Here is a 13,594-nt window from a genome sequence, read left to right as displayed (position 1 = left end):
ATGTTGCTTGACATACTTAGCCTTTGGAGTGCTTGTGAAGAGATTGTGAAGGTAAAGAAGTAAAAGGCAAAAAGTAATTTGTCTTTAAACTTGGTATTGTAGGAAATGTGTTATGTGTGTTTGCAACGTGCACAGCGCAATTCCCCATTGTACTATAGTGAGGAGAGGAAGAGGAGAGAGATAGAAGATGAGAGGCTCATTCAGCAGTATCAAATGCTGAAGGATCAAGAGGCTCTCCTAAAACACCAGGTAGTTCAATACCTCTTTTAAAGAGTGCTTAATATGGGACAGTAGCACATGAATATAAAGTTCCATTTAAAATCTTCCATCAGGGCACCTGGGTGGCTCGGTTGGTTGAATGTCTGAATTTTGATCTCAGCTTCAGTCTTGATCTCAGGGTTGTGAGTTCAAGCCCTACACTGGCTCCAAGCTGGGTGTGGACCCTATGTAGAAAAAATATATATAAATATATATATAATATACATATATATTTGCACCTGTCATTGATTACTCCCTTACCCCAATCCCCAAGGATTGAGTTTGAAAGGTAGAATTCCTGAATTTATATGGTTTTATTTGTGATTTCTAATAAAATGTAATTGAGTCTTTTTCCCTTCAAATTCATGGCCTATCTATCTAAGCAAGTGAAGAAAGAGTGGCATGTTCACATTTGCACTACTCAGAGTTCTGTGGTCTCCCATAATTGATCCTACTGCTCTTTCTTGCATTTGTTATATCAGGTAGCCACTTGTGAAAGCTTCCATTCCCTCTTACAATCCCCGTAGAGGTGCTGCCTAAAGCTCCAAAACAGGATATTAAAAAACCTTCCCTAACTCGCTTTTATAAATCCATGAAGACATCAGAAAGTACCATTACCTCCAAAAGGCACGTTTCTGCCTTGGTTGGATTATTATAATGTAATAGAATTAAAATTTTAAAGGCTCAATGTCAATATGTGATTTTTTTTTCAAAGATGAGAAGTTTGGCTAGTAGAGAACAGAATAAAAAAAATGCTGCCTACAATCTCGGAGTTGCTGAAGCTATGAGAATCTACAAGAATGAGAAACCTGCATTTTATGTGAGACTTCCCAAAATTTCTGTTGCCAATACCTGTCCCATCTGTATTTGGATCTATCCTCTGTATTGTAGGCTGTGCCATTGTTTAAGTGGCAGAGTGAAAGGTGGGTTGTGTAAGGTCAAAGCCTCGTTCTGGGTCAGGAGTTGTCCAGCATCTGTGTCCACACTCTTCATATTCACAACACAGTTCCTATTAGATACTATGGCACTTGTTAATGATAGTAATTCTCAGACAGGCCCTGGGTTGGGCGGTGGAGGGCAGTATACTAAGGTAATGCCCCAGGAGCCACAGATCTAGAGAGCCAGCTTTATTTGGGAGCTTGCTGGCAATGTAGAATCTAGGGCCCCATCCTTCTGGAATGGGAATCTACATTTAAATAAGATCCTCAGGTGATTTGTAGGTATGTTAAAATTTGAATAGTCCAGCTGCTTTGAACCACTTGCTTCACCACCGAGTTCATGTTTTCAATCACTGCGTGCCTACCTTTATTTTGCCTGAATCTTTCTCCTTTCATGCCCACTCTCTGGGTGGTCTGGCACTAGGGACATAAATGTAATAAAATACATTTTCTTTATCACCAAACATTTATTGAACTCCTCTGTGCTGGCCACCGTGCTCATGGTTAGGAGTACAAAGATGTGTAAGACAAGGTCCCTCTTGAAAGAGGTCTCAGACTACTGAAGGAGACAGGTTTAAAGTGCCAAGAGTGTGATATAATGAATGCTATGATCAGTCTTTGAACAGGGCACTGTGTGAGCAAAGAGTTAATTAATCCAGACCAGAGATCTGGGGAGACTTCCTTGTATATAGGAGTTAGGTAAAGGAGGGAATGGAGGAAGAAACTTACAGGCAAGGGCACCAGGGAGGGAGGGTGGAAGAGACACAATACTTTTGAGATTTAGGCCTGATTCTTTTCTCTTCTTACATATAAGTTCCAGACTATGCTTATTACCACCTACTTTGTATATCCTCTTTGATATATCTGCAAACATCTTGAAAGGACCAGAACAGAACTTTTCCTCTTCCTCCTCACCTGTTCTTCTCTTAGCCTCCCCATTTCAGTAAGTGGCATCACCAGGCATACAGTTGCATGAACCTCATACCAAGGAGCAATCCCAGATTGCTCCTCCTCTGTCTCTTCCATCCAAGCATCCTCAAGCACAGTTTCCTTTACCACCAACATATATCCAATCTCTTCACATCCCTTCATCTTCAGTGTTAGCACACTAGCGCAAGCCACATAACAAGGTTCAGCTTCTGAGATACTTCCCTAATTAGGTTTGCTGCTTGCCTTCTTGCCCTTTACAATCTATTTATTCTCTATACTGCGGTCAAGCACTCTTTTAAAGCTTAACCAAAGCATACCATTCTCCTGTTTATAACCTCTAATGGTGTCCCACTGAGTTAAAATAAAATCTAAACTCCTTACCTTGACCTATAAGATCTGTATGGCCCTACCTTCCTCTTTGGGGTCACCTATTTCTTTCCCCTTGCTTACTGTGCCTCAGCCATGTAGAACTTCTTTCTGTTCATTAAACATGCCTAACTTGTTTTCATCTAATGCCTTTGTACTTGCTGTTCCTTGTGTATGGGACACAGGTCACCTGGTATTTGCAGTGGAGGTGATTCAGTCAACTTTACTGAAAAGCTTCCCTGATAAGCAACCACTTTGGCTCATTCCCACCGGCTTGCTATAAGGGCTTCATAGCACTTATCACTATGATGTATCACTTACTTATTTATTATCTCCTGTACCAGAAGGTAGGCTCCATGAGCCAGGCTCTGTGGATCTCTGACTGTCTAGAATGGCCAGGCCCAGAGCAGGTATTCAGTTCTCTGTCTTCCCATGTCTGCTCTGTCCTTGCTCATGCTTTTGCACTCACTCAGAACTCCTTTCTTTCTTTCTTTCTTTTTTATATAAATTTATTTTTTATTGGTGTTCAATTTGCCAACATATAGAATAACACCCAGTGCTCATCCCATCAAGTGCCCCCCCTCAGTGCCCGTCACCTCCACCCCCCGCCCACCTCCCCTTCCACCCCCCCTTGTTCATTTCCCAGAGTTAGGAGTCTCTTATGTTCTGTCTCCCTTTCTGATATTTCCCACTCATTTTTTCTCCTTTCCCCTTTATTCCATTTCACTATTTTTTATATTCCCCAAATGAATGAGACTATATAATGTTTGTCCTTCTCCGATTGACTTATTTCACTCAGCATAATACCCTCCAGTTCCATCCACATCGAAGCAAATGGTGGGTATTTGTCGTTTCTAATGGCTGAGTAATATTCCATTGTATACATAGACCACAGCTTCTTTATCCATTCATCTGTCGATGGACACTGAGGCTCCTTCCACAGTTTGGCTCTGGTGGACATTGCTGCTATAAACATCGGGGTGCAGGTGTCCCAGCGTTTCATTGCATCTGTATCTTTGGGGTAAATCCCCAGCAGTGCAATTGCTGGGTCATAGGGCAGATCTATTTTTAACTCTTTGAGGAACCTCCACACAGTTTTCCAGAGTGGCTGCACCAGTTCACATTCCCAGCAACAGTGCAGGAGGGTTCCCCTTTCTCCACATCCTCTCCAACATTTGTAGTTTCCTGCCTTGTTAATTTTCCCCATTCTCACTGGTGTGAGGTGGTATCTCATTGTGGTTTTGATTTGTATTTCCCTGATGGCAAGTGATGCGGAGCATTTTCTCACGTGCATGTTGGCCATGTCTATGTCTTCCTCTGTGAGATTTCTGTTCATGTCTTATGCCCATTTCATGATTGGATTGTTTGTTTCTTTGCTGTTGAGTTTAATAAGTTCTTTATAGATCTTGGATACTAGCCCTTTATCTGATAGGTCATTTGCAAATATCTTCTCCCATTCTGTAGGTTGTCTTTTAGTTTTGTGGACTGTTTCTTTTGCTGTGCAGAAGCTTCTTATCTTGATGAAGTCCCAATAAGAACTCCTTCTTTCCATCTCTGTGTTGTGCTAGCTCAGAACCTACTGCACGACATCCTTTTTCATCTCTCTCTCAGATAGGGGGTTTTGTCAGTTCTGCTCAGATTCATCCTTGAGCACACTTACATTATTCTGTGGATTGCCTCAATGCTAGCTGGTCAGTATGTTGAGGACTGGGCAAATACTATAAACTAATAATTGATTTTTAGTCTTCTGAGTTACCACCTTTATTCACTGTTGCTTTTCGGTATTTTAGAGTAAATGCATTGATTCTCCTTCATTCCAGAAATCCTTTCTATTTGATAAACGGCCACTCAGTCCTGAGATTAATGCTTTTAAACAAGAAGAATATTCCCAGAGTCTCCTGAAACAAATGGATAACAGACGGGAAAAGGAAATAAAGCAAAGACAAAATAGAGAGTTGATGGACCGCCTAGAACAAGTGCAACTCACAGAGGAGTGAGTCTAGCTGACAAACTCTGAAAAATGGGTTTAGAATTTTCATGTGAAGCTTATTTCCATGTGGGTTGGAATTAGCATTGGTAGTTTCATTAGCACAATGGTAACCAACTGAGCAAATCAAGTCAACTAGCAGCCAGTACCACAGCATGGCTATTCATTAGTAAAATGAAAAAGCTGTCATTATTACAATGGCCATTACAGTCATGATTACCCATCTATAATTAATTATAGAGTGTCATTTTGTATTTTTTGTGATCACTAATACTGGCAGATGGAGGAAGGTACTCATCTTGAACAAGTATCATTCCCAGCTATTCCCAGTTGATCTCAAGGCAAAGCTGGGGTTTTAAGTAGGGGTGACCCATGGAATCCCAGGGGGCAGAAATGTATGGAGGACCTAATAGGACTAGAACCAGAGACTAAAAAGTCATGTAAAAAATGTTTTCCCTCTGCTCATACCCACAGCTTCTTGGTTGACATCATCTTTTTTCCAGCTCGAACTTGGATAAATGTTAGTCTCAATTACAAATTTTAGGAAAGAGAATCTGATTGGTCTTGCTTGGGTCATCTGAAGCCTGGGATAGGGTTAGAGTTCAAACATGCCTGAGGTGGTCACGCTTCTACTGAGGTCAGGAGAGCAATTAAAGGGCAACTGTGTTGTGAGATACTCCTAAAACCTTATTTGGGACCAAAACCTTACTTGGGACCAAAACCTTACTTTGGGACCAAAACCTTATTTGTTCTATAAAATGTATATGTTCTGTTATACTCGCTTTATAGATCATGTGGGTTCCCTGTGGGTTGCATATAACAGAATCATCATTTATAATAGGAAAGATTACTTTTCTTAAAAAAGAATCTTATGATGAATCATTTTATAGAATGAATAGACACTTCCTGCTTTCCTAACCAGATTTTTTTGAAAGCACATTGCAGGGGGATGGTGGGTGCGGAGGGGTACCTGTCTTAGTGGTAGTGACAAAATGGTCAGTCCCCTGCTTATACCTGTCCCGCCTGTCCTGTATTCAACACATTGTCCCCTAGCCTATAGATTTAAGTTACTCCTTTCTTCATTAAAATGAAAGTTACTAGAAGGAAATGTCACGTTTTATTTTATTTACCAGTCTCTCACTCCTGTTGATACTTAGGGAATAGGTTTTAGGTTTTAGTGCTGTTAGTCTGTATTACTAGAGACAGTAACAAACTGTGCCCCCCACTTCCTCTCATTCTTAACTGCCAGGCTTGCTGCACAAAGAGCCCAATATATAAAAGATAAGATGGAAGAAACGCAGTGTTATAAGAGAGCTTTGGATGCACAGGTAAGGGGACAACTGTCATTTTAAAAATTATGCAGTGCTTCAGTAGCATTCTTAGAATATGTATAAAAACTGTAAGGTTATGAGTAGCCTTATGTGTTACCCATTTGGTGGCTTTTGTGGTCCTCATTCCTTCCCCTGAGGGATTGGTATTTTACTATGCTACAGTGTTGTGCATAAAGCTTATTGCCTGGTATAATTCTGATAGGAATTACGTGTGTCTCTGTTTCAGATAAAGAACAAGCCCCTGCAACTGCCCATGTTTGAGCCAGACTCTTGTGAGCCCATCTTTGGTAAGGATGAGGGTGAGCTGATGGTGCAAAAGCGAAAGCAAGAACAGAGTTACATGAAGCACCAGCTGGAGGCTGCTGCTAGACTCAAGAGGAAAGCCATCCTGCAACAGCTAGTGGAACAAAAGCAGGATTTGCAGATGCTTCGGAGGACACAGAAAGAGTAAGAGACCCAAGATCTTTCTTCTTCCTCTCCTGCTCCCCTCTCCAACTTCCCATTTTCTGTCTCTCTTTCTCCTACAACAGCACAGAAGCACTCATAATAGTGAACATCTTGAGGAGTTACTGTGTGTAAAATACTGTTCGAAGCTCAGCACATGCTTCGTCTTGTTTTGTCCTTACAATTCACCCTAGGAAGAAAAGTTACTGATTAAAAAAACAAAACAAAAAACAACCAGACTTGATCCTTCCTCTCCCTCCAGTTATCTCTCCATATTTTTCCTTCCCTTTACAGTACAACTTCTTAAAAGAGTTGTCCAGATCAGCACTATCCATTGGAAATACAGTGTGAGCCACAGATGTGCTGTTGGGCTCAACTAGACACAGACAGGAAACTTGGGTTCTTTCTCAATTTCCAATAAACTCCTTTCGTTTAAAGAACTCTTGACATCAAGAATTGTACTTACAATGGCAGGTGAGGGGATGGTGAAGGTGTCAGGGTAGGCAGAGCAGGACTTGATGCCATATAGGTGAAAATATCTTTAAATTCAAATATCAGACACCAGTCTCTTTCTTTCTGATTTGTTGAGTTTGTACATTATACTATGTTCACCACAAGTGAAGGGAACATCTGTCTGGTTACATTGCTATTATGATATCATTGATCATATTCCTTATGTTGAGCCTTTTATTGCCATGACTTATTTATTTCATAAGTGGAAGCCTGTATGTCCACTCCCTTTCACCCATTTTGCCTGACCCTCTGTCCCCTTCCCTTCTGGCAACCATTCAGCTTGTTCTCTGCTGATTCTGGTTTTTGTGTTTTGTTTTGTTTTGTTTTTAAATTTTTTTAAATTTATGATAGTCACAGAGAGAGAGAGAAAGGCAGAGACATAGGCAGAGGGAGAAGCAGGCTCCATGCACTGGGAGCCCGATGTGGGATTCGATCCCGGGTCTCCAGGATAGCGCCCTGGGCCAAAGGCAGGCGCCAAACTTCTGCGCCACCCAGGGATCCCTGGTTTTTGTTTTTTTAATCAGTTTTTTAGATTCCGCTCATGAGTAGAATCATGTGGTATTTGTCTTTCTCAGTCTGACTTATTATTTCACTTACATAAAACCCGTTAGTTCCATCCATGTTGTCCCAAATGGCACAATTTCATGGTGTGCATGTGTGTGTGTATACATATATATAAATGTGATATATGTATCACATTTTTTTTATCTATTTGTCTATTGATTGGTACTTAGGTTGTTCCATATCTTGGCTATTGTAAACAATGCTGTAACAAATGCAGAGGTGCAGATATCTTTTTGAATTAGTGTCTTCATTTTCTTTGGGTAAATACCCGAAGGTGGAATTATTGGATCATATGGTAGTTCTATTTTAAATTTTTCTTAGAAACTCCATACTGTTTGCCACAGTGACTGCACAAATTCACATTCCACCAACACTGCATGAAGGTTCCTTTGTATCCACATCCTTGCCAACACTTGTTTCTTGTCATTTTGATTTTAGTCATTCTAACTGGTGTAAAGTGATAGTTCATTGTAGTTTTGATTTGCATTTGTCTGATGATGAGTGATGTTAAACTCTGTCATTTCCAAGCTGTATGACCTGGACCAAAGCACACATGGGGTCTCTGAGACTTCTTTTCCTCACATGAAAAGTAAGGATAATATATACCTGTCTTACCTATCCTTACTGTGAGAAGGATGTGAGCGTATATATTGAGAACATTTTGGAAACTGCAGCGCTCTGAACAAATACAGACTGTGGTATTTACTTTATCTCTCTTGTTGAAGCTCTGGTCACAGACGCCCCCTTTTCTGTATGGGTCAGATCTTTGTCTTCCATTTCCATATGCTTTACTAGTTATTCCATATTTTCTCACTTATCTTCTCTTTTCCAACTTCCTTGTTCATATTAAGATGTCATCTTAGGTCCTCTTATGGCAAGTAGAGGGTCACTTTCAGAGGGATAATTTAGTCAGTGTGATCTAAACAGTCATGGTAAGTATTCTTTTTCTTTCAAGTTTTCTGCTTTTGTTTATAAAAATTAGAACAATTCATGTTCATTAAAATAAATCAATTGGTGGAGAGATTTAAAAACGATAATAATTTCCCCTTATCCTCTTTATGTTTTCCTACTCTTTGCAAATATATTCAAATAAAACCCACCTATATATTTTCCTTCTATTTTTGTAAATGGACATAAGACCTATGAGATCTTTTTTTTTTTTAAGATTTTATTTATTTATTCAAGAGGAACACACACACACACACACACACACACACACACACACACAGAGGTAGAGACACAGGCAGAGCAAGGAGCAGGCTTCCTACCCGGAGCCCCATGTGGGACTCAATCCCAGATCCTGGGATCACACCCTGAGCCAAAGGCGCTCAATCACGGAGCCCAGGTGTCCCAGACCTATGAGATCTTATACATTACTTTGCAGCCCAACCTTTCTTTAACCTAATAATGCATCATTAATGTATATTTAGGTCAGTACATAGAAACGAAATTCATTCTTCTTTAATGATTGCATAGTATCTACAACATCGATTACTATAATTTACCTTTTGCACTATTGATGAACATTCACTTTGTTTCCAGATGGTTTGCTATTACGATAATTTTGCACTAAACATTTTTAATTTTAACTTTTTAAAAGGTTTTATTTATTTGAGAGACAGAGAGAGAGCACAAGCAGTGGGGAGGGGCAGAGGGAGAGGAAGAAGTAGGTTCCCCCTGAGCAGGGAGTCTGATGTGGGGCTCAATCCCAGGACCCCGAGATCATGACCCGAGCCAAAGGCAGATGCTCAACCAACTGAGCCACCCAGGCGCCCCTAAACATTTTTAATATATATCTTTATACTGGTTATTTTGTTTCTGTTGGATAAAATCCTAAACGTGGAGCTGCTGGATCAAGTGTATGGCATATTTTTAAATATTACCAGATACCAACAGTTTGCTTTCTAAAAAGGTATAGCAATTTGCTTCCACCAGCAGTCTTGTGAGAATCTGCATGGCCTCCCTGCAGTCTTTTCTCACTTGCTTGGCAATCTAAATTAAACTGACTTTTAAACTCTCCTTTTACAAAGAATATAATAATAGCCAAAAAGCATATGAAAAGATGCTCAACATCACTAGTCATTAGGGAAATGCACATCAAAACCACAGTGAGGGAGCTGCTTGCTAACAAATAGTCTTCGCATTCTGAAACATGCATAGGTAAGCCTTCTTCAGCCACCAACTGCCTGCCTTTGTCCTGTTTGGAATAGACACCATTTAGCACTTAACTAGATTTTTGCCTCTCCAAGGCAAGTAGTTCATGTTTTATTGAATGTTTGCTTATCTGAACCTGAGAGGGATTCTCCACCCCAGTGAATAAAGGTAGCAAAGTAGAATGGTGAGATTGCAAATGTAGCTGTGGTTTATATCACACAATTTAATAACTTAATTCCCATCACGTATCTACCCTGGAGTGCCAAGGGCAGTCTGAATGAAGTAAGCAGTTAGCAAACTGTTCTCTCTTCCCCTTGTAACTTATTTATGCAGATGTAGGAAAACATCTTATATTGTTTAAGATGTATATATATCACTGAAATATAGACAAATAAGGCAGCTATCTTTTATCCCCCCCACCCCAGGGCTTTATGAAAAGAAAACATAAGCTTGCGGACCACTGTCATAAGGTTTCACAAGTGCAAAGATAAAATGTGCTATCATTTATCTTGTATTATAATATCTGTATTTTGATTCTTTTGTGAAATGTCCAAATCAAGAATAATTATAGATTTTTTATACCACATGCATCATGAAACATTTAACAAGTACTTATTTTAAACGACTCAAAAGATTAGAAAGGAAGATTCACTGGTATGCAAAACCATTAAGATGCAATTATGTTGTGAAAGAGAAAGATAAAGAAGAGCAAAAATAACAACAAAAAAGAACGATAGTACCTCATAACCATTAGGATGGCAACTATCAAAAAACCAGAAAATAATAGGTGTTGGTGAGGATGTGGAGAAATAGAAACCCTGTGTACTGTTGGTGAGAATATAAAATGGTGCAGCTGCCATGAAAAACAGCATGGCAGTTCATCAAAAAATTAAAAATAGAATACCATATGATTCAATAATTGCCCTTCTGTGTATATATCTAAAAGATTTGAAAGTAGGATCTTTTTAAATAAATTTTTAAAAGATTTAATTTAATTTAATTAATTTATTTTCATTCCGGGGTAGTTACCATACAGTGTTATATTAGTTTCAGATGTACAATATAGTGATCCAGCAATTCTATGCATTACTGAGTGCTTGTTTAAGATAGTCCTCTTTAGGGATCCCTGGGTGGCGCAGCAGTTTGGCGCCTGCCTTTGGCCCAGGGCGCGATCCCGGAGACCCAGGATTGAATCCCACATCAGGCTCCCGGTGCATGGAGCCTGCTTCTCCCTCTGCCTGTGTCTCTGCCTCTCTCTTTCTGTAACTATCATAAATAAATAAAAAATTAAAAAAAAAAAAGATAGTCCCCTTAAAAAAAAAAAAAGATAATCGTCTTTACCTATTTCATCCATCCCCCACCTGCCTTCCTCTGGTAATCATTTATTTGTTTTCTATAGCTAAGAGTCTATTTTTAGTTTGCTTATTTTAGTTTGTCTCTCCCCTCCCCCTTTGTTCATTTGTTTTGTTTCTTAAGTTCCACATACAAGTGGAATCATCTGGAATTTTCTTTCTCTGGCTGGCTTATTTTGCTTAGAGTTATACTTTCTAGACTCATCTATGTTGTTGTAAATGACAAGATTTTGTTCTTTTTTATGGCTGAATTATATATATATAATATTATATGTATAATATGGAGATATATATACCACATCTTCTTTATCCATTCACCTATCAATGGACACTTGGGCTATTTCCATAACTTAGCTATTATAATAACACTGCAGTAAACATAGGGGAACAAAAATCCCTTCAAAGTAGTATTTTTGTATTCTTTGGGTAAATACTCAGTAATGTGATTACTGGATCATATGGTAATTCTGTTTTTAATTTTGTTTTAATTTATATTTTTAATTTTTTGAGGAACCTTCATACTGTCTTCCACAGCAGATGCACCAGTTTGCATTCCCACCAACAGTGCTCAAGGGTTCCTTTTTATCCACATTCTCACCAACACTTGTTTCTTTTGTTTTTGATTTTAGCCATTCTGACAGGTGTGAGGCAATACCTCATTGTGGTTTTGATTTGCATTTCCCTGATGATGGGTGATGTTGAGCATCTTTTCATGTATCTGTTGGCCATCTGGATGTCTTCTTTGGAAAAATGTCTGTTCATGTCTTCTGCCCATTTTTACTTGGATTATTTGCTTTTTTGATGTTGAGTTGTATAAGCTCTTTATATATTTTTATTGTGGTGTAGTCCCAAAGTTTATTTTTGCTTTTGTTTCCCTTGCCTTAGGAGATATATCTAGAAAGATGTCAGCCAATGTCAGAGAATTACTGCCTGTGCTCTCTTCTAGGATTTTTATGGTTTCAAGTCTCACATTTAGGTCTTTAATCCATTTGGAGTTTATCTTTGTGTATGCTGTACGAAAGTGGTGCAGTTGCATTCTTTTGCATGTTGCTGTTCAGTTTTCCCAATACCATTTGTTGAAGAGACTGTCTTTTTCCCATTGGATAGTCTTTCCTCTATGTCAAAGATTAATTGACTATATAGTTATGGGTTTATTTCTGGGCTCTGTATTCTGTTTTACTGATCTATCTATGTATTCATTCTTGTGCTAGTACCATACTGTTTTGATCACTACAGCCTTGTAATATAACTTGAAGTCTAAAATTCTGATGCTTCCAGCTTTATTTTTCTTTTTGAAGACTTCTTTGGCTATTCAGGGTCTTTTGTGGTTCCATAACATTTTAGAATTGTTTGTTCTGGTTCTGTGAAAAATGCTGTTGGTATTTTGATAGGGATTGCATTCAATCTGTAGATTGATTTGGGTGGTAAAGACATTTTAACAATATTTGTTCTTCCAATCCAGGAGCATGAAATATCTTTCCATTTGTTTGTGTTCAATTTCTTTCTTTCTCTTTCTTTTTAAAAATTATTTATTTGAGAGAGAAAGAGAGAGAGCATGAGTTGGGGCGGGAGGGTGATGCAGAGGGAGAAGTAGGCTCCCTGCAAAGCAAGGGACAAGGGGCTCGGTCCCAGGACCCTGAGATCATGACCTGAATGGAAGGCAGACATTTAACCAACTGAGCCACCAAGGCACCCCTGTGTTCAATTTCTTTCATCAATGTTTTATAGGTTTCAGAGTACAGATCTTCAACCTCTTTCATTGTTTATTACTAGGTATTTTATTCTTTCTGGTGTAATTGTAAATGGAATTGTTTTTTCTTTTTTTTAACTAGGCTCCATCCCCAGTATGGAGCCCAGTGTGGGGCTTGAACTCACAAAGCTGAGATCAAGACCTAAGTGGAGATCAAGAGTGGGACATTTAATTGACTAAGCCACCCAGGCACCCCATTGAGATTGTTTTTTTAATTTCTCTTTCTGCTGCTTCATTATTAGTGTACAGAAATGAAAAAGATGTCTGAACATTGATTTTTGTATCCTATGACCTTACGGAATTCATATATTAGTTTTAGTAGTTTTTTTTTTTTTTTTTTTTTTTTTTGGTGGAGTTGAAAGCAGGATCTTGAGATATTTGCACTCCGTGTTCATAACAGCATTCAGTAGCCAAGAAATGGAAGCAACACAAATATCCAGTCACAGAGGGATGAATAAAAAAAATGTGTTATACACATACAATGGAATATTACTCAGCCTCAGAAGGAAGGAAATTATAACACCTGCTACAAAATGGATGAACCTTGATGACATTATGCTAAGTAAAATAAGCAGTCACAATAAGACAAATATTGTATGATTCCATTTCTGTTAGGTATTTAGAGTGGTCAAATTTATGGAAACAAAATAGAATGGTGGTTGTCTGGGGCTAGGGGGAGGGAGGAATGGCGAATTATTTAATGAGTATAGAGTTTTAGTTTTGCTAGATGGAAAGAATTCTAGATATTAGTTGCACAATAATGTAAATATACTTAATACTATGTATCTGTACACTTAGAAATGTTTCAGATGGTCAATTTTATGTTATGTGGTTTTACTTTTTTTTTTAGGTTTTATTTATTTATTTGAGGGAGAGCGAGAGCGTACAAGCTGGGCAGGGAGGGGCAGAGGGACAAGTATACTCCCTGCTGAGGGTAGAGCCTGACATGGGGCTCAGTCCCTCCACCCTGAGATCATGATCTGAGCTAAAGTCAGACAGTTAACAGA

The 13,594-nt window shown here is 38.9% G+C and overlaps 1 protein-coding gene across 4 annotated transcripts in view; it reads left to right on the top strand.

The window, feature by feature from the left end:
* The window catches only part of CCDC81 (coiled-coil domain containing 81), a 41,292-nt gene that overhangs the window by 23,476 nt on the left and 4,222 nt on the right, over window positions 1–13,594 (top strand). For all 4 annotated transcript variants that reach the window (XM_025419378.3, XM_025419377.3, XM_025419375.3 and 1 more), the window contains 5 exons: window positions 103–249; window positions 974–1,078; window positions 4,313–4,485; window positions 5,729–5,807; window positions 6,037–6,257. In XM_025419378.3, coding sequence (XP_025275163.1) covers window positions 103–249; window positions 974–1,078; window positions 4,313–4,485; window positions 5,729–5,807; window positions 6,037–6,257 — 725 coding nt within the window. The remainder of the gene's footprint in view (window positions 1–102; window positions 250–973; window positions 1,079–4,312; window positions 4,486–5,728; window positions 5,808–6,036; window positions 6,258–13,594) is intronic.

This window comes from Canis lupus, chromosome 21 (genome assembly GCF_003254725.2).
Source record: "Canis lupus dingo isolate Sandy chromosome 21, ASM325472v2, whole genome shotgun sequence".
Lineage (NCBI taxonomy): Eukaryota > Metazoa > Chordata > Mammalia > Carnivora > Canidae > Canis > Canis lupus.
This window is presented reverse-complemented; position numbering and strand designations above follow the sequence as displayed.